The sequence below is a fragment of the Galendromus occidentalis genome, unplaced genomic scaffold, assembly GCF_000255335.2.
Source record: "Galendromus occidentalis unplaced genomic scaffold, Mocc_1.1 scf7180000077527, whole genome shotgun sequence".
Lineage (NCBI taxonomy): Eukaryota > Metazoa > Arthropoda > Arachnida > Mesostigmata > Phytoseiidae > Galendromus > Galendromus occidentalis.
Window position 1 is genome coordinate 1346179 of NW_003805515.1, and position 22150 is coordinate 1368328.

General features: G+C 50.2%; 1 protein-coding gene across 1 annotated transcript; it reads right to left on the reverse strand.

Annotated features, from left to right (window-relative positions):
- Positions 1–1987: 1987 nt before the first annotated feature.
- LOC100899483 (ATP-binding cassette sub-family G member 5) lies at positions 1988–10803 on the reverse strand. Its single transcript, XM_003748027.2, has 10 exons — positions 10641–10803; positions 8864–8979; positions 8561–8695; positions 7854–7962; positions 7391–7663; positions 7040–7216; positions 6696–6953; positions 4985–5123; positions 3015–3200; positions 1988–2345 (listed from the first exon to the last, which is right to left on the reverse strand). The coding sequence occupies exons 1-10, from the start codon at positions 10798–10800 to the stop codon at positions 1988–1990; spliced, it is 1911 nt and encodes a 636-aa protein (XP_003748075.1). The 5' UTR covers positions 10801–10803.
- Between the last annotated feature and the right edge of the window lie 11347 nt (positions 10804–22150).

Here is a 22150-nt window from a genome sequence, read left to right on the forward strand (position 1 = left end):
GCAAAGACTACGTCGGGAGGCGTACTCTGGCACGAGCCAGCAATCGTTAGGAATTTCCTTTATTTCTTCGGGATAATTACAACAATATTACCGTTAGCGACTCTGTCCGTTCTGAATGAGTAGAGTTGATTATCTCTGCGCTCCTTCCTGGCCGTGTAAGAAATTTCTGATGGGGACGGGCTCTGGAACTCGTCTTCGTCTTCATTGGATGTCCTGCCTGATTTCCTGGGTTTCGCCGATTTCGTCGGGGGGAGGGCTGCGGAATTTCCCAAGGAGGATGAAACTCCCAATGACAATGAAGCCCCACAGAGACGAGGAAGCACTACGATTCCGTATCGTCCCGTGATAGGGACTACTCGAAGGGAGAATCTTACCGTAGAATTTCCGCTTTCTGGAATAATGATGCCTGCTTTCGGCTTCAGCGGGCGCCCCTCTGTACCGTTTGAATCGTCCCTCTATCAGATTGCGAAGGACTCTCTCCTTTATGATCACTTCATCTTCGAGGTTCTCGACATCGTATCGGCTGTTGTATGCCACCGGGTCCACAACCACGGGTATCGAACTCAGAGGCTGACGGATAGAAGTTCAGAGCGTGAAGAAGCCGAGAGAAGCGAGGATTCCACTCAATCAGTATCGAGAATATCGAAAGGCGTATCGCACAATGAGTTTCCACTCACCCGGGGAGCCTGCTGGAGAAACGAGGGTGGTTTCTGGTGTGCGTAGGTGAATAAATTCACCGGCGTGTGCTGAACTTGAAGCAGATGCGTAGGCTCATGATGCACTGCAGTGAGCTCTTGAGTTTGGAAATGCACTCCGGCGGGCACCACGGGGAAGAGCAAAGGAGCGAAGTACGAATTCGGGTTCACGAACCCCGGTGGGGCCAACCCTGTGTCTGATACAAATGAGCCTGATTGTAGCCCTTCCCGTTCGAACCATCTGCGATAATCAGAGCCTTCCCGACTCAGAAGCTCTACGGCTAGAAGCTCCTACGGTTCCTGCACCTACCGATCGTGTTGACAACTTCGACGTGCTGCTGCCCGCTACGTCGCGTGAGGTTTGCGCGATACCAGTTCTCAGCCTCGGCGAGCCTCGACGCTACCCTCGGAGCGCCCTGAGCAGTTGCGATGAGGAACAAACACAGTTCTATCTTCATAACGATCGCCAAGCTATCGGATTTCTCGAACGTGAGCCCATGAGTATTGGTTTTAATACACTGACTTGGACTGCGAGGGCTTCAAATATTGGCTTCTCGCGACGAGGGGATTATCTTTCGATGATGGACCGTCCGGCTCCCGACGCATTGTCCAGCACGATGACGTTTCCGTCTGACCGTTTGTTGGCCGTCGTCCCAAGCACGAGTCGGCACCAATGGCGCGCTTCTTGTTCCGCTGACTGTCGTCGTCCACGAATGATACTACGGCTGTTACAACAATATCAGGCATCCCATCTGCATTTTATTGTCAAGATATCACACCCGATGATGCTCGCGCGCTTCTTCGCTCGAAATCCATGCATTTATATCACGAGCGGAGTCTCCTTGCCGAAGAGGCAGCCCGGCACGCCGGGTTTGGGCTCTTCCCTGGGTGGGATAGTCCCTCGAATCCGAATCCTCCCATTTCTATTTATGATCAGTGTTCCGCAGTGGGGTAGATTTTCCCTCTTAGGAGATTGGATTATTGACTCACGAGTCTTTTTCCGCTTAAAAATACGAATTTATTTGGCAGTTTGAATATCATAATGAATGTGATCCGAACACTCCGCAATGAATGTGATCCACGATATGTAACGCACGCGATTCTTCCCGTTCCCGCGATCCCAGCCTGTCGACCGACCCGCGAGGGTATGACATGTACATATATTTACATTGGAATTCTGAGTACAAGCGGACGAAAAATTATGGGTGATGGGCTCGGCCATTTTCATTCTTCGGGTCTTCCGCGATAGACATGAGTGCGCGGATAAACTGTGATGCAAAACGATCGGGAACCTAATCTCTAAACTTGATCTTGACGGACGCTGGAAGTGGAATTATGTGGAGAATCACATTGACGAGATACATGGCACCGATAAAACCGAACGACAACCCGAAGTTGAGCCAATACTGGAGGTCAACTTGAGCGGTTCCGCGACCGGTCCTGTACTTCTGTGAGATGAAATGACCTCCATTCACGAAAAAGCAGCGACCCGGATCGACATTCGGCCCGCACGAAGTTCCGTTCAGCGAGGGCACGTAGTCCAGGGCCGCGTAGTTTTCGAATTCGTTTTGGTAGAGAAAAGCTCCGGCGTAACGATGCATTACGCCGTAGCTGGCGTAGTAAGCCCAGTCGGGCATCACAACGAGCGACCTGAAAGGCACAACAGAATCAGTATGAGACTCTCATGTGAGATTCTCTTGGAGACCGAGCGCTTGGGTGCGCGAGCTCAGAGCAGGAACCCCTTTCCCTGGATGTATTTTGTGAATGCGGAAAAAAGAACCCGAATCGATGAAGACCCCCACTCTTGGAGCTGCTCGTGCTCAATCAAAATCGCAGCGGTGGCCGATGACCTCTCTTACTCACGACTCGTATGTTTGACGGAAAAAAGAATAAAAAGTGCCGCTTCCGTCGATGAGCCACGGGGAGTTTAACGCGGAACGCATCAGGAAGTCATTAATAAGTTTTCTCTCAACGGGTTTCGGATTTCCGTGAGTCGCTGGCTGGGAGCAGCTCGATTCTATTAATGAACAGGTATCATGTGACGTGGAATACGATTGAAATGCGAGGAGTCCAGAGGCCGCATCCCAGAGGCGGCATTGTCCTTCTCCGGAATCGCATCGCCTAACCAACGGCAGAACTGCCGATAGCATCAGGAGTAAGCGATTCCCAGTCGGATCCAGACTCGCGACTCGAGCGATACCATTTTGTGTATACAAAGCGGTCCGGGCCGCCCTCGAATTCTTCGATGGGTTGTGGCTCTCGGAGCTCCCGGCCCGACGAAAGTGATTTCGGTGCTCTAGAAAAAATGAGTTTACTCACTTGACGCCCCCAGAAGCCAACGTGATGTAGATGGCCAAGAAGTACAGCGACGTGACGCAAGCTGTGTATGAGCTACGAATAACCATCATCAATGCGACTGTCTGCTGCTCTGCAAACGCGTAGAAACACCACAGGATGGCGCAGAACGGGGCCCAGCGTTCCCATTCGGGGCGCATTCCGCCAGCTCTGAAAAATGAGAGATCCTTATTAGATTCCCCAATTACAGGAGGGAACTGCACTTGCAACGACAGCGAGAAAAATGCTCAACTGCATTCCCCGAGCTGAACCATCACAACTCCATAGGTCGCATTACTCCGTGGGACCGAGACCGCAGTTTCCTCCGGCCGACGAAAAGGAGGCATCTTAGAATTCGCTCGGATGTCTTCAAAGACACAGAAGTCACGGACAAAGTCATCCAGTCACTCGGACGGAATCCTTGCTACGCTTCCGAAAGCGAACCTCAATGATTTTTGGAGGCGAAAAACCCAGCTACGAGACCATATTAAAAGCACGCCTCGTACGTGCCACGATACGGAGAAGGCATCAAGCCCGACTTGGCAGTTGAGTGTCGAAATTCAGCGGTTTCAGAACCCTTTTAGCTATCTTGACGGCGCGGCGTCCTGTCGACACAGAGGAACCAGTGTGGCGTCGGAGTGGGTTTGACCTCGCCGACGAGCTCCCAGACAAGGTTCGAATACTTGAATGGGGTCCATCTAAGCTGCCCGGTGATACATGTGCCTGGGAGATTCCCGAATCAATCTTCCCGATGAGCCAGAGAGAGGTAGTCGAGAAGCTTTCGAGGTTCAGGTCGTTACGCTTGTCGAACGCCCATCGAACTTGATGACGAGTATTCGGAGCGTGTATCTCGATGGAGCGTTCGGCATTCGGATCGCTTTGATTTCATAGAGCGCGGATTTCCGGATCGCGATCAGTTTTCTCGACCTCAGATGGCTGAGCGTGGACGCTTCGCCGACGTTTCTCTTTCGAATCTCGACATTGGTCTCCATCTAGGTCAGGGGCGAGAGCCAGACACCAGGACTCGAAGAGTGAACACAAACTCTGGATTGCTCGTCAGAAGTAGCTCCCCCGAACTCCACGTTCTCTTTCCACGAAGTCTCTTTTACTCTCTTGCAAAATGAAAGCTGCTGCTTAGCAAACAGATGTCCGCGACGTTGAACGTAATGAGATGGGTGCTCGTGCTCTAGCTCTCGCTATAGATGTTGATGTCGTTCTCGCTGCTCGCGTCGGTCGTCGTTGTCCACGATGATGTGCTCGTTGAAAGACGGCTTCAACAAGGCGCGTCGACCCCTCAAATCCCGTGAATTCCTTTTCGGTTGAATGGCAAGGGTCTCTTGTTTGAGTTTCTTCCACAAAGAGTGAGAGTGTGTTTATGAGGCAATCCTTATTTCCTTGTTCTTCCGTTGCCGACGACAGCGTCGAGAATTGTCGGTCTTTCGAGGATGCTGTGAGAGCTCTTGTCATCAGAGCGTCACTGAAGCTGTCATCCCTCTCATCATTTCTGCCATATTCCACATTCTCGTCGTCGTCGTCGACATTCGGTGTCATCAGAAAGCCCTGATAGGCGGAAGCTTTGACAAACAGAAGGATGAGTTAAAGGCAAGCCCTTGTCACCAGAGAGGCAAGTACCCGAAACAATATGCTTGGGTGTCTCCCTCCTCGTCTTGGTAGGTATGTCATCGGGGCGCTCCTCGAGTTAATGCCTTAAATCCTGTCTCGGAACCCGCCAATCAGTCGGTCGACTTATGACCTTGTGACCAACGATGACTGAAGATGAATCACATCTCAGCGGCGCAGCGCGGATTCTCGGAGATAGGTGACTATTTTGATTAATGAATGTGACTTCTCCCCATACATTGAGACATCCCACTCCTTTCCGGGACTCCTTTATCTTCTCCGTGCTCCCACAATTCAATTCTGAAACAAAACCCGGAATTCAGAGATCAACTCACCCGTAAACGATGGAGCCTGCAGCGAAAACGGAGAATATAGACATCGGCATCGAGAACAGAGCGTGCGTGAAGACGAACAGGGGTCCGCGGTATTTCCCTTCTCGGCTCTCTTGGTAGTAGCGAGTTCGATGAGGCGCATCTGGAAGCATCAGTAGAGTTTGAACGTGCTATCGGAAACTCAAAAGAGCCGTGCATCCACCTGAATAGTCCCAGACTGGAGCACAGCGGAAGACCATATTTGATTTCCGGAGGACTATTGGAAATTTTGCGGTGAGTGTCGTAGTCTGATGCATGAGAATGTGTAGACCTGCTCCAGTACTGGCATCAATTCAGTACTGGCAACGTTCAGCATGGAAATACAGAGTCCGAAATTTGTTCACAATCGGCAAAACTCCGTCATCGATCGGATGACGAATAATATCTTCGACAGAAATCTCGGAATCCGATTGGATTCGACAAATAGAGTATAATTATTCAGTTTTTTTGAGCGCGGTGAGCTCCCGAACTACAGCATCTCCAGCCGAATAATTGTAGTCGTTCGAATATATTTAGCACAAGATACATAACCAGCGGGAGAGAGAGTCGGCGAGAGCAGCTGTAGGAGTGAGATGACAGTTTGTGAAACACATGTTTTTGCTTGTGTGGGATGCGTGACGCTCTCTCCCCCGTTTTCCACTTGTGGGAGCACTCAACGGATGTTCGTTGAACGTCTCCAAGATCAAAAGACCCGATAGGAACACATTAGGAGCCTTTTAGAGGCTTCCGACTCCGTAGCAAGCGGTAGATCAACCGCTGTTAACATGTGGGAGCAAATTGTCGCTCCGTGAGGGAAAGTGATCAAGACAACGAAAATGGTAACTCTTTATGTAAACACATCTGGGAGAGAATGCTCAGCTCGCGGTTTCCATGATCAGATCAGGGCGGGAATGTCATGTCATGACCCAGCGCAAGAGTCCCGCAGAACGGAGCGGCAGACGTCGGCTTCGCGAACGCAGGATCCCTCCCAAGGAGCTCGAGCGCCCGATTATTTATCAGGAAATCAATCGGACTTCAGAAGGAAGCCCCATGAGATCCGAAGAGCTCACCGAACACGCATTGAGTGACACGCATGCTAGCGGAAAACCTTCTGAACGGAAAGAAAGTAAAAGAAGTCAATTTCATTGGGAATCGGAGCTCAGAGCGGACAGACACACTGTGACTGTCTGTTTCAAAAGAGTCTCGGGTAATTAGTCAGGTCATCTTTCTCTACACCGCCCTGTGATTCTTGGTAGAGCGCTCGGCAGAACTCTCGCTCTACAGTTTGTGGAACAGAAGCAACTCCGCGTCGGCAGTTAACAGACAAGAACAACACCCTTTGTAGCTTGTGAGCTTTTAGTTTGACGATCGAGCGAGCGAGCGGAGGAACTGTTCTCGAGACGAGCTCCTCGAGTTTTTCTTTGTCCTTCTACAAAAAACCAGCCGGGTTTTTCCGTCGTATCGTGGCATCACTTCAGACGTTGTGATACGCAGGAATCCGGCGAGCACACTTGTTAAGTCGCGAACAACGTACGGCTCCCTGCTGAAGTACTCTTCTGATTCCAAGTGACTCTTGTCGGTTATCTATCGAAGCGGCTTGCGACTCGGGCCCGCTCTCTCCCTCTTGGGAAGTGTGACGAGGGAAGTTTGATTTCTCCGGCTGGGGTTCGACCTTGTTCGGGGATTTTCCACTCACATGTGATTGCCGTGATGACGGCCGATAAGAAACTAGTTGCCGTGATCGAAGAGAGCAGGACGCCGTTTCGAGTGAAGAAAGATTGTTGCGAGTATTGAAGAGGATAGAAGAAAATCAGCATGAAGGCGAAAAATGCCGGGAGAACCAAGGTCCGCAGAGTGAGGTCACGTATCGCGCTCCAGTTGAAATTGAAGGACGACGCCATGAATCGACCGTAGAGTGCGGCGAAGACTTGCACCGACGAGGGTTGACCGTAAGCTGGAAATTCGTAGAAAACCTCATTCGTTTGACGTTTCTATAGAGCTGGAAACGGATCGTCGATCGGAGTTGTATTTGAGACCCACCCGTCAGCGGAAGCTTGTATTCCGAAGGAGGGGGCGGAGTCACGTCAGAGATCGCTCCGGAAGCCATTTTACGGTATCGGGAACCTTCGATGCGGAACTTCTCAACCAGAGATTGGATTTGAGACGAAGACTCCAGGAAGCGTTCTCGAGTTCTACGATCGACAGTCGAGAGACAGACTGGAAAATCGCGACGGTCATGAGTGTTGTTGAACGTTGGGAGATTTTCGGGGGAAAAGGCTGTCCAAAAAAGTGGGTGAACTCGACATCGAGCGATATTCTCCCTGACATCAAGGCGCAGAGGTAGAGTGTGATATCGACCGCAAACCTCGGATTACGAAATCTGTCACTTACGATAGTACATTAGCGGATTCTCCATTTCGGGACAAGGAAAGCCGACGTTGCGGAAATAATCAAGCATATGACGGGTACTTCCTGTGTAGACAAGCTCGCCGAGGCAGAGGTAGGTCACTCGATCGAGGAACGGGAAGATGTCCGACCGCGGCTTGGACATCGACATCAATACGATACGGTTGTATTTTTTAGCATGATTCGCAAGGATAGATACTACGAAGTAGGTATTGAGAGGGTCCAAGTCCGCTGTAGGCTCGTCCAGGATCACCAACACTGCGGGGAGAAGGAAATTCCTTAATGGGACGGAGCCCTTCAGATTACCGTTCGGGTTCTCGTTCGGTGAGGACAGTCATCACATCCACGCTGACACTATCTTTGATTGGATAAAATCTTTCCGGATGCATATGTACACCCGGGAAGGAATGACCTCTAGGCACTTTTCGACTCCGCTGAATCCGATTACCTGGATCTCTGACAAGCTCAAGCCCTATCGCCAGTCTTCGCTGCTCGTTCATCGACAGTGTAGAAACCTCCTTTTCGGCGACAGAGTTGAGAGCGAGGTCGGCCATAACCTAAAGAGGAAATTCGTGAGGAAATTGTGGGAGTAATCGTCCGCTGAGGTTCTGGAATGAATCTCTGACGCCCCTTTGGACACCGGCCCAAACCGCTCTGTGCCCTGAGGTTTCGTGGCACACAAGCTTCACGACTCTAACCGTGATAGCTATGTCTTCAGACTCAGAGCCATATACCGTTCTGTCGCCCACCGTATTCGCTAATGATAAATAATTCATGCTGATGATTTCTTTCGAAAAATTCCCCTTTTTTTTCATTGTGGGTAGCGAGAACCTATTGTTGCTGCAAGGGTGTTGTCAGACTAATTCCCGTAAGTCTGTTTACGCCGCGCCACCGACAGTTGATGAAGCATTCTAAGGGCGTAGCAGAGCAACTGCTGGAATATCTCCCGCAGCCTGTCGCAGTCGAGGTGACGTTTTCATTTGGAGACACTCGATGCCATTGTGCAGCTTCTTTTGTATTCACTTCGACGCTTTCTGAGTTCCTCGAGCTTCCCTTCTCGCAGCGGATCTGTTGCAGCTCGACCGCATCGCAACGAACCGTCGAGCTTGGAGAAGAATCAGAAATACCTGTCCTAGGACTGAAAGTCAGACACACCTGTTTCACTCTGGTTTTCTTCACGCTTGCTGGAACTTTCGAGCCCACGGTGAGCTGGGCGCCAACGTCAAGGCTCTGTCGAACAGTCAGTCCCGGGACGAGATTCACTCGACGCGGTACGTAACCGCATTGTTCCTAGAAATCCATGAAACATGTTTCAAGAGATTTTTCATATTCCCGATGATATCTGAGGGAATTTCCGAATTCGCGATCCCGATCGATGCTTCGTCAGCGGAACCCAAGACAGTTGCAAATCGAGAAGACAACGGTTTGCCTCTGCGGAACATCCGATCAAGGACTCACCTGGAACAGCCTCACGGTGATGGGAATGTCGTTGAGCAATATCTGCCCCCGAGTCGGGCCCATAGCGCGGCGAGCGATCACTTCGAGCAAAGCCTTCTTCCCGCTCCCTTTCGAACCTGTAGGAGAGTGGACTTCAGCACACAGAGAAAACGAATGAATTTATCGGCGAGCCTCGAGAGATAGAAGATCTCGGCTGATATGTCAACGCCGGACCCTCGGGTTGCCAGCGCTGACATTCCCGAGGAGGTTCACGTTCGCTCAACTTTCCCGCATCTGAAGAAAACGACAAGCGAGCTTTTCGAAGCCGAATCGGTCTTGTCTCACCGAAGTGGATGAGATATACGAAAAAATTACACCATTAGGAATTCACTGGGGCGAGTTGCCCTTCAGCTCGAGAAAAACGCGGTCACATTCCTCCCAACGCTGCCACTCGCTCGACATGTGCTCGTGAAATGAAATTCTTTTTTCTTTTTGACCCGTTTTGCTCCCCAGAAACGGCATCAAAGAACTTCACTTGTCCACCCACCCCGACGCGGGAACAGAGCTCATTCGCAAGGCTGGAGCCGAGCTGGCAAGGCTACATCGATGAATGTACATATGCTCCGAAAACTCGAAATACCATCATGCGGCTGGAGCAACGGTCGGAGATATCATTGCAGGAGCGAGACGTGCCGGAACTCGCGCCGACACAAACCAGAAGCGAATTCGCTCACTTGGCTCCGAATGGAAACAGCGTTACACGCGTCTTTCGATCGGGCGTATGACTTATTCACGCAGAACTGCGGAGTTTTCCAGATAGACGCCCCACACACGATGCGGGCTACGAAGGCAACTTTCAAGGAGGCAATAATTCCACTTCGTTCAATAGATTCGTTCACTTGATAGCTGGTCAGCGAGGAGCTTCGAGGTAGTTAAGGCGGTCGCTTTCACATTGACGTCGCAATCCAAAAGAGCCGCTAAATGGTCGCCGAGTTGCGCTCCAAGCTGTTGTTGTCGGAGCGGTAGCGTTCTGTGGTAGTTGAAGAAGTGGTTCATGCTTATAGGAGAAGTCAGGGTGTCGGTGGGAAATCATGCACGGCGCGATGACGACGGGCCTCAGTCGAAAGAGAGCAACCGCATGCGAAACTGCCGTCATTGTCGGTCTAAGCGCGGTGAAATACGCGAGCACCGAACAAGAATATCTCATCCGGCCTAGGGATGGGTGTCGAGAGGGTATTTTTTGGAGGAACCTGTTCTCGCCAAGTTTAAACTTTCAAACGCATGTTGTCCGCTCGCTATCGGTGCGTACTGCAGGCTTTTCTTGAGGATCAAAATTAGGGACTCGATGGAGTCGTGTTCTCATCATGATCTCAAGCGAACCGTGGACGGGACTGTCATCAGCTGCATCACTAGGGCAGTGCTGGTTCCATCGCGCGGCTCCTCATTTTTTTTTGGGGGAGACGCAATGCGAACGTCGCGGATGATTTTGCACGGTCAAATAACTTCCCTGTTTATGAATGCGCCGTGTGGGACTTCGAACTGCGTCTAGTGATCCGGCCTCTGAATATACAACGATCGACGACAAAGATGCCCCAAAACCGCGGCAATTTGAACGTCGAGACGGGAATATCATCCGAAAATAGGAGTGAAAAGATCGTGCACTTCACTCCGATGTTTTGCTGAGACAGAAGCATCGGTCGCGAAAGCGGCAGACAAGCCGAAATGAATTCACCCATCACATGTAGGGGCGGACTAGGAAAGTCATCAGATTAAAATTGCAACAGAATGATGCACTTACCGAGAACTGCCATGACTTCGCCGGCGTGGACTTCCAGTGATACATCTTTTATCAACGGAGCCGTCAGCCCGGTTCCGGTTAAACTTTGAACACACGACGGAGTTTGCACGGGTCCCGTGTAGTGGATCCCAACCAACTCGAGGATGTGGTCAGTTGCCATGGAGGATTCGTCTGTGGAGTGAAGAATCAAATGACTTGTCAATAATAACTTATCATGCGGACGAAGATTCCAGGATCTCGGCAGCGCGATCGTTCAACAGCCAAATCTCTCGAGGGGCTTCTTTCGGGGGAATTCTGGATTCGAATCTCACCGATGCCGATCCCCCGCCACCACTCAGAGTAGTCAAGAGCCATTTTCTCCATCGGCGGCTGTTTCATGTCCTCTACCGGTGGAGACAAGGAGTCCCTCGATTGTCGAGTATCGGATTATCGTCGAGGACCGCCTCCAATCGACTCTAATTCGTTCTCCACCCGAACAATCAACGTGGAAGTTCCGTTTTGTGCAGGCACATTCTCTATCTCACTCTTCGATTTTTTCGATTCGGACTTCCTCGAGAGAAGAGCTCAACTCAATCGCCATCCGCGTACAGAAACTTCTTGATGAGAATGGAGAACAAGGGAACGACGCACAGAGCCAAGGCGCATTTTTCACGATATTCAAGCACCCAGAAGCACTAAGGGTTTCGCAAAATCCGTAAGTCTGGCTCGGACGGAATCTAGCCAGAGTCAGACACGTAGGAAAGAGAGAGAAAGATTTCAGTCGGCGAGAGAAACGCTTTCCCGGGACCCTACCCCACCACACGATTGAAGACGAATCGTTGCTAGAGTCAATCATCACCCTTCCACCAGAAATCAAGAATTATGATTATATATCTCGAAAAAAGAAATCGCTTCGGGGATCCCGCCACCCGAAATAATGTTTCCCTATGGAGACTCCCCCCCTTGTGTGTGTTTCCGATCGGACGAAACGTTTCGCTCTGATCTTAGAAAAACACCCAAAAACCTCGACACATCCGAATTACCCCGAATAGGGAATCGAACAAGCTGGCGAACAATCATTTGAAGGCAGGACCGCGAAGATTGCGGTCGAATTCATCCAAGGGTCCGATGATGAGGGGTGAATTTCCGCAGACAGAACAACATCAAACATCTCCCGCGGACGCTTTCATCTCACAGTGACCTTCTTCACTGTGGCGACCAGGCCGAACAAATTTTAAGAATCAAAATTCAAGATATCGCAATATTGTGCGCCGGATTCCGATTTCTCGATGAAATGTCCGATCGGGAACAAGCAGGAGTCGAGATCTGTCGCGAGTTTCCGACAGTTCTCGCGAGTCTAGATGAAACTCCGATGCGTGTCGTCGGATTCGACGTTTCTGCGCCAGAAGCCTTACACCACATATGGGCATTCAACGAAACTCAATGATCGGCTGCCCAAGTCCGAGTAAAATCCGCACATCAACGGAGGGGCTACTCCGTTACTGTCGTGAACCTCCGGGACTTAGGACAGCACGGAAACAATCGGTTTGATCCTACGGATCGGTGGCGTATTCGTCGCATCGGAAAAATTGATCGTGTCGGGTTCTGGGGTCCATGAGAGCCGGCCAACGAGCCGTTGTCATCGATTTCTCTTGCAGAATGCGATCAGGAACTTCAAGAGACAAAGAGCGATTTCGATTCTCTGAATCATTTCACTGTATTTTTGCTCGAGCCGTCCTGCTTTTCCCTCCGTTTTTTTCTGCTCAAGATCTCCTACCGTCGGTTTACGAGGAGCCCAAATGATCCGATAAATCGAGTCTTTCCAAAGCATGAGATGCATATATTATCGTTATCGTTTCTGATAGGCTCAAGAGCCGACTCGTGGGAATGAAGGCTGAATGTCGATATCAGATCCTTCATTAGGAGGCGATCGGCGAAGGAAACTCTAAATTTCTCGTAACTCGGCGAAAAGCTCACAATTACTTCGCTGCACGTAAATCCAATGAATAATTCTGCTCCATTGACCAACTGGCAAGCAAGGTGAATTTCTTAATCCATCAGTGCCATAATTCTCGGAAGAGCTTCCAGCAGGACATTGGGAAATATCGGCGTTCCGAAGAAATGGATTAAATTTAGAAACTCGTAACAGGCTGGATCTGCTATCTCAACCAAGACGACAGCAATAACAACCCACGGAAAATAAAACAATGACTGCGTATCATCTGCATGTATGCTCGGATCGCGCGATCTGACTGCGACAGAAGCTCTCTGGTCCACAAGGATGAATTAATCGGGAAGATAGTATGGTGATTGTCACTCAATGTAATTGGAGCGGACTCCAATTAGCGAGAAGCAGAAAGGGAACGCGAATTCCGGTGACTTCGACTGTAAAGGGACGTGAATCATTATTATGATTCAGCATTAAAATCAACAATGGATTTCGACAATCAAGTACTTGTGAGTCTATCGTTCGCACCATAGAAGCAGCGAGTCGGACAAAACAACAAGAAAAAATTAAACAGCGAATAAATCAGCTGCGCGATATGACATGCTATCAGCATCTATCAAGAATTAGTTCGTGTTTTTCCTTCCGTCGCAAGGGCGCATTGTGAGAAGCTAACTCCTTAATTGCATTTCTAGGCCACGCTAGACGGTTACTGCGGCGAGATCAGAGCTCGCAAGCTTCATCGGACGCACGAGGGTAACGGTGGGGTTCGCCGGAGGAAATTCTAGCCAAATGCTTTGTTCGACGATCTAGTGTGATTCGATGTCGAAATACGCTGCCGCTACCATCAGTACTGTTTGTAGTCACTCCATTCTGCCACTTTCATCGCCGCCGCTGTTCGCGACTACCGCTTTGGCTGCTAGCTACGGCGAACTCTGTTGGCTTTATCCCTCTTCGGATTTCGACCGCAGATACCAGTGACGGTACTTTTCGGTAGACCAGCCCCTCGCGGTTTGGCCAAGCGTATCGCTCAAATGGAAAGTCCAGAATTGTTGTCGATTCGCGCAAAATCTGAAAGGACTATTTGCTTCCGTTGCGAAATCGACTTTTGCCTCGACTTTGCAGGAGAATGGGGGAAAAGTTGAACGTTTCGTCTGATGCATCTCCGATCCAGAGTGAAGCCGAAAGCGATCTAGGGACTTCAGACGATGCGTTTAGCGCGAAATGCTGCCCGAAGATCCAGGGTTTCGTAGAGGCCCCGAGGGCTGAGATCCACCGTACAATCCCCTCACGAATGGATAAGACATTTAGACAGTCCTCCGACCCGCGCAAACTCGGAATTTCAGATCCGCTTCTGCTCCACGACGCTCCCCATCACGATGGTCCCACTTCATTTTGAACCGTGACGATGGATCGACTGGACTTTCCGGAACGTGTTCAAGGAAAGCCGATGAGCAACTCCCATGAAGTGTTGCACCAAGGCGGGATCAGTCATCCGTATTGCGGCCTCGCAAGGGATCGAAGCGCTGCATCTCTTGCTGATAAAAGTCGCTCGTCTCTAAAGGGCCTTTCACCTCACCGGCCCCTGACGGGAATGGAAGCGTATTCGTGCGCCTAGAATCAGTGGCCCTCGTGAAAATGTGACGATTGACTTACGTGCGGATTACATGACGCAGCTATAACAGAAATGTCAGGTCGTCAGTCGCAACCTTGGGCACCTCTCATCTGCAGACCGTTGGTCACCAAAAGCGTGAAAATTCTGACGGAATCTGGAGTAAGATCTCGGAACTCACAGACTATATCTCATTCACTTCGATCAGGGGTAGACTCTGATTGACTGGTATACCCGCTGACAAATACAGTCATTTAGGCATAACCACATCCTCCAGTTCTCGCTTTCGGGGAAAGCCAGGAGCTGTCTAAATGCGTGTGGTCCTCCGTCGAAGGTTCTCGCGGGAACCCATGCGATTAACAACCGCGAGTTTTTCCAGGAGTTTTTTTTCTGGCTCCGAGCCGAAAGCATTTTAAAGTGAGAAATTCGAAAGTTCTAAGTCGATAGCTGAGTACTGCAGAAAGCCATCAAATCGAGCTCTCGTTCGGCTATTGAGACGAAACAATCGAAAGCGGAGAAAACAATTCAGGGGAATAAGAGCTCGGAGGCAGCCTCCCAAAGCTCTTTCTTCCTTCTGACAATGAACCATGAATTACGCTCCATCGCTCAGCGTCGCATTCAATGATTTCCGGGAAGGAATCGGATCTCGCGCCCAGAAAAAAAAACTGTGCTATCCAAAGTACAGAGAAATAAAACATAGAGCTGAAGACCCTCCGACCGGATAATTAATCTCAAGCCGCGAAGGGCCGAACCTTTCGAGAATACAGTAGAACCCCGTAGAATATAGCGGACTCGGAGGCACCGGCCGAAAGGGTGCCTTGGATCCGAAGTCCGTTTTAGCCGAAGATTTGTTCTGTTCCGGAATGGAACGTGAAAATCATTGGGAACACCGCTGCGGTATCTGTCACGGAGCGCAAAAGTACGAGAAATCCCGCAAATCGTCCAGTAGGCTATCCTTTCGGGATATCCTAGTCCACTATGAGCGGTCTGATCAGCATGGAGGGAGAAAGGACTGGGGTCTGGAGAGTGGTCTATTATATTCTAAAATCCGTTATTGGGTCCGCTATAGCCGGGTCACTAGACATTGAAGGTCCCATAAGCTTGTCCGGGACCGAGCCATCGGTCCGTTGTAACCGATTGTCCATCATATCCGGGTCCGTTATAACGGGCTTCCACTGTAGTTTGATAGGTTTCTTTCGTGGAAGAGAATTCCGCTCGCGGTCAGCTTCAGCCAAACAGGGCCCGAAGAAGCTCATCTAATCAATTTGCATCGAGTCAAGCCTCCGGAACGATGGAAATCGCTTAACTCAACATTGCTTAACCAGAGGGATCTTATATAAAATACTCCTAAATTAAAATAATAAGCCGAGGAAAAAATTCAGCAATATGATGCCGCCACCTCCTCGTTGTTTGTGGGCATTCGAGCTTGAGCGACCACCTGGCCCACCAGGCAGTCACTTGGCCAGCGTCGCGCGCCCTGCCAGATCCCCACCCCTCTCCTTCCACCAAGGTGCTACTCACAAATTGAGACCCAGAAGAGAATGGGGTTAGCCCCAGACAGTAAAACCAATACCAAGAGGCAAGTTGGAACTGAGCAAGGCACTGATTGTGAGTGAAATGCTGATGACTCGCTCGTTGTGACTCGAGTGACTCCCCGGATGCTGCCGTCGTGGATCTGCTTTTGTGAACAGACAGAGCACGATGAGTGATGTTACAACCTTGAGGCTGAGCTCGGATGTCGCTTCAACTCTCGCTTCTTCGTTTTATCAAGTTATTCCAGACCATGGAACGCCCGGGAAATTTCGGAAGTAAGTGTTCTATTTCGTGGACGAGCCAGAAATGCTCCACACATCTTCTCGCAGCTGTGGCGTGGCCAGGATTTTTTTGGGAGGGGCGGAATTTTTTTCGAACTTGTGGGTAGGCTCACAGAATCATCGGATCTCCGTCTCATATCGATTGAAAAGTCATGATTCGCTAGCAGCAATCGATTCTATTACAAAAAAAATCGAAACAGCAGGGAAACGTTGAATTTAAAACGCCAAGAGGTCTACCTCCGTCACCGCGAAGAGGTAAAGTAGAACAAATGGAAGGCACAAAACAATCTACTGACAACGAAAGGTGACTACACTGGCTGGTAGGCCTTCGCGACTCACAACATTAAGTTCAGTCGGCGCTTTTGCTTGCTGGCGAATCTGTCGATTATGGATTCTATGTCCCACTCATCGTCTCGATGGATGTTCGACACTCTCCGGAAGAAATTACGGAGGGGGCGAACGCCCGATCGCCCCCCCCTGGCTACGCCACTGTCTCGCAGAGAAGACGGTTTAGAAGTTCTTCTCGCTCCGTCAAGTACCCCGAGCGGGGTGAGCTCAAGCTGAGAGGGGGAGGCTGAGGGGTTGCAGGAAGGAAGGCGAATGCGTCTCGCGAAGCTCGGAATGATATCGCTTGCGGTCGAACTTGGAGACTCGAAGACGCATCGGGGAAGTGGAGCACTTCCTCCCGCGCTAACCTATGCAAGTTGCGCTCACATCATAGAGAGCTCGATAGAATAGAGCTCGAACAAATAGAAAATCGACCTCACGCAGGCCTCGGGGACATTCATCTTGATCAAGCAAATGGTCTTTGCAATCAATAGAGCGATCCGGCGCCATATCGCCAAGTGCGTCTGAGCTCACTATGTGCGTTGAAGAACCTCGACTCTGTCATCTCGGGAGGTGACACAACGTTGTACCGCGAGGCGCCAGTGTTCTTCGATTGAGATTGAGAATGAAAACGTATCGTGATACGTTTTGATTCTCGCGCAAGGAGCTTGTTCGATTCCGATTCCATCGATCTCTGGCTGTCGATCGAATGCTAATGTCTACGAGGAGCTCCTTCAGATAGGAGTTCAGCTGTTTTCGAGCCGGCTGTGAATCGGTGCTACAGGGATTGCAGACTTCAATCGATGTGCTCGGAGATTCGTCCAGGGGAACTCACCTGCAATCGAATGTGAGGAAAGTTAGATGGAGGTTCAATAATAATGAATTCGAAACGGCACTCGGAATTTATTCGGCCAAAGTTGGGATGTTGGATTTCAAGATGAATCCTAGAAGCGATGGAGGATCGGAATAATTCACTCGAATTTCTCCCGAAACGTGAACATCGATGCATGAAAGCGCTTTTTAGTCGGGGCTTCCCTCGAGGCAGCTCAAAAATGAGGCACAAATGTCAGGGGAATCATTTGGTAACCATGAACTCTGAACATGAACAGGAATTCATGTTCTGAACGATGAGCTCTTGTGGGGTCGCTGACGTTCATTTCAGAAGTGACGGCATGAACTATTAACACTAGAAGCATTGTTCAGGGGTTGGACTCCTTGATGGAATGAAACAATTTGCTCCGTCGCTATCTTCGAACGCATCGTGACCGATGACATCAGTAGTTCGCGAGCTTATCCCTCCGCCGAACTTGCATCACTCGTCTCATCGATGTCGACAAAAGAAAGATCCCGACACGTCGTCGGCTTGGATGGGATTTGACAGGAACTCATTTGGGACAAAACAAAAAATTATCGAGAGGGCCTTGAGGCGAGCCTGAGCGATACCTATGTACAGTTGAATTCAGATGCACGATTTGCTGCATCCACGGATATGGACGAGCTAAAGATTTCGAGAAAACAGTGTTTCTCCTCGGATGGGTCTGTTGACGTCCATTGGAAGTCGATCCCCCCAGCTTCCTCCCTCGGACCGGAATTCTGTGTTCCGATTCGGCAAGATTGCGTAGAGCGAGTTGATCCTGTCAAGCTTCTCGATTATCACCATTCATCGATGCTCATGATGATGTATTATATATTCACCTTTGCGGAAAACTGCCTACAATGAACGAACCGATAGTCAGCCTTGTTCCAGCGCGAAAATTCGATGCCTTGGGCACAAGCGCCCGACCGGTTGACCGGTCAAAGAGAGCCAGGACGATTGAATTAGTTGCCCGAAATCGCGCGGATCACCCTTGGGGTCAGAATGATGTAGGTACACAAGGAAGGTCCGTTCGGTGCGAAGAGCCCCAAGCATTCGACGCGGAATATTCGATGCCAGAGGAGCAGATACTTGATCGCACAGACTTCGAAAAATCGCATCAAATTTTAACAAAACTTCTCATTTTATTCTTACGCTTGCCCCGCTCATGTTCACGGAGTTGACGAGCATGTTCAACGATTAAGTACCGGGATATCTCGTGCAAATGAATAAAGTCCTCCATCGAGCACGACATGGAGCGTAATTCGCGCATGGTTTCTAGTTTTTTTTTAACTTGTACTCTCTGCGCCGGTGCGACATGGATGGATCCTTGAGAGCTAGCGAGGGGACTGCTGTCGTCTCCGCGGAGACGGGTCTCTCGCCGCTCTACAATCTATTCAATATCTTTCGATTGTACATGGTTTCGCATCGGGATTCGTTGGACTCCTTCCTCTTCGGTAGAGTTCGCGGCAACGTGGCAGCACGTCTCGTTTCCTCGATTTCCTCTGAGGTGGCTGAAAATGCAAGATATTTCGAGGCACTCGGGGAACGCCTGAGAAGGGACCTCGTTTTCAAAGTCTCCGACTGGTTCTCCTGAGACCAGTTGTGATGTTTCACGGCTGCGACCAAACAAGCTTCGTTCCCGCCGACGAATTTCGGATAACAAAGCATGAATCGCTTGAGCTTCCACAGCACGTCGTTGATTTCAGGATTGACTCCATTGACTAAACGTATCTTCCGTGAGCTCAGATACTTCCGCAAGGTCCGGGTCGTCATGAACTCACTCTGGAAAGCGATCTTCCTCACGTCGCTGAACTGACTGTCCTCCAATAGGGTGACGACGGCGCTATCCGCTTCCAGATCGCGTTCCAGAGCCACGCTTTTGCAGATAAGGGAAGCTTGAGTAGAGAGCGTTATGAAATTCAATCCGTTGAACTCCGTGTACGTCACTTGCACGGTTTTGTCGCAGAAGGTCTGCTCACTGACTATTTGATTATTGAGCCCCTCCTCGGACGTTCTGGGAAAGTTCTTGCTGACTTTGTCGCAAATCTCACACTTTCGCACGTGAGCTTCGATGTCCCTTCGCATTGCCGGCCAGTAATAGTACTTGATGATCTTCATGTAGGTGATCCAAAACGGATCGTGTCCTCCGAGTTCAGGGTCGTCATGATATTTGTAGAGTATGTCTTGGACTTCTTTCGCGAGGACGATCTTCCTTCCATCGAGGGTCTTCTCGGTGCATTTTGTGATGATCGAAGAGATTCTCGCAACCGGTGCAGGCTTACCTCTCGTGTACGGTCTGCGAACGATGGGCGGCTTGCGAGCTACGAAGTGCTGTGTTTTTTCACTGGCAGGTTCTTGCTTCAGGTCCTCAGTACCTCCATTGGAATTGTTGCTGTCCGAGGACGTTTCGTTGACGTTGATATTCAGCGTCATCTTCTCGTTGGTGTTTTCCTTGTTCTTGGTATCGTTTACGGAACCTTCTGTACAACACAGTCGTTCATCGACATCCGCAGGTGATGTAGGCATCCCGGTGGAAAGCAGCTCCATCTGCGTTTTTTTCGGTAAGCCCGCCACGATCAGCATGGCCAAAGTGGAGGGGGAGATGGAAGGGTCGGCATCCACCAAATAGCGCTTTTTGTTCTGGGCATAGTCCCGAACATCTTCGCCATCCATGAAAATGTACTCGACCGCAGCCTGGAGAGCGTCGATCTGTCTCAAAGGGCTCCTCGCTTCCTTCTCGAAAAAGAATGGATCTTGGAATTGCGAGTCGGTTTTCATGACGGGGGTGTGTTCAGTTCCTCCAGCGACGTCAACGAAGAACTCGAGACACTGTAGTCAGGTGTTGGGACACGTCGGCGTCTTCCCGAGTTCTTTTCGATAGTTCGCGAAACAGATGGAGAATTCAACGAAAGCAGACACTCCAATAAGAATCCGTTGTACTCTGTCAGTCTTCGTAAAGTGTTCACAAGGGCTTCGAGATGAGTCGCAACCAAATGTCGAAGTTCAGGTTTCTTCCGGTTTTCGTCTGTCGTCGACGCCGTCACTCCAGACATTAGCCGAATCTAATTCAGTGTCCGGTTGAGGAAACTTCGCCGGGTCGATCACGTCAGAATTCGGTGGCCAATTTCGAAACACAACCACCAGCTCCAGAAGCGTACACTACGGTTCTGTTTGTAACGGTCAGCTGAAGAAAAGAGCACCACGCGATGATTCTCTCGCGTGGAAAGGCAGAAGACAGCACCGTACACCGTCCGAAGTATTGAAGATGTTTAATGAAGAAGCACGCCGACCTTGGTATCGACTTTGGGCATGAGGTCTGCGATGACCGCTCATGTGCAGCGCGTTAATTGTGTCGTTTCGGACGATTACCTATCTATCTTGTCGTCATCGCCATCGGTGTCGACCATGTTGCTCAGGCTGTCGAATGTCAGTTCAAAAGCTCGGCGGATGGATGAGGTAAGGATTGGGGCAAATGTTGAATTCCCCCGGAGGCGGTTGCTACAAACAATCGCTTGTCAGTTGACCGAATCCGTGGTTCTTTCTCCCGCTCGTATATTGTCCACCCACTGTGAACGCGAGGCGTTCAAACATCGTTGGGTCGGACCCGGGAAATACGCGTACGTCTGGGAGATATGGCGGCAGCGTGGAGGTTCCATCGATGGGTGATGCGTTTATTGACTTTCGCCGGCCGAATGAGAGAATTTTTTTTAAGTGCGCCTGATGTTAATCCATTCTTCTGGCGGGCCCGTCGCGAATTACGAAATCTTCTTCCCGACCTTTTGTTGTTGCAAAATAATAGTTGAGTGGTTGGTGTTGAAGACCAACTAACAGCCCATGGCCTCAGACGGAAACACTTTGAAGGAGGTCCTACCGAACAACGAACATCATTCGGAATCCTTCACTAGGCTCGTGAGACTTGTCGAAATGTTTTGCACGCGTAAACGCTAGTCTGCGCTCTTGTCATCGGCGCTAATCGCTCGCACACCGACGTTTGCCAAACGCGCCGCGTGACAAGGATCGTTTAGCTTCGCAGTGGAGTAAGAAAAAGAAGATTCCGAAGCATGTGCCATTCATTCTTCTCGGAACGTTAGAAGCTGGTGTTGTGTTGTTCGGGAGGATCCGAACCCGGAGCGAGTTGCCGCGTCCCTTGAATCAGTCGAAGTTTCTGGAAAATGCTAGTCATCTCCAGATGAGTCGAAATTACGAGTCTGATCGAAACGCTCCCGGTCTTGAAATGATGTTCGCGTCGGAGCCTTCGGATTCCGGCAGCTCGTTCGGAAAACTGATTCGTCGCCCTGTCAGAGATTCCGGACGTGGCCAACGAAAATGATGTTCTCCGCTCATTGTCGGTAGAACGAAGGTGGACTCGTCGACTCTACTCTTAACCTCGAGAAAAAGCATGACAAGGCATCAGGAGCGCTCGGCTTTCACTTTATACGCCATAGGACTTGTTATTATGATTTTTTTTACTATTTTCACGGGAGCGCTGACGGCCTCTACGCTGAGTGAGTGCGAGCGGCGTGCTCACCTTTGAGGTGAAGGTTGAATGCATGGATCCTACAGCTGTACGCAATGACCGCCTCCCTCGCTAACATGGCCTTCCCGACGCCAACGATGAGCATCGATCAATGTTATGTTGTTACCGTTACGTTCGGGAAGGTCGCGTATAAATGGAAAGTTTGAATGTTAACGAGGAGCTAATGTCAGTTCGTTCGAAAACCATCGACGCGTCTCCTCCTGTAGCATCTCATCTTTCGCTTGTGATTGATTATTTTCGTCTCGGGGAAGATAAGCTCGATGAGCTCATCGAGGAGCGATAGTTTTTCTCCGCTCATGATTGATGGTCATCCGTGTCACTCCGAATCCGTGGGTACGAAATCGGGGCTGCTGGTTTCTTTCGTCGATGAACACGAAGGTACGAAGAGGGCGATAGAAATTCGGAAATCCGACGGTAAGGACAGGCTCGTCGCTCTGCGA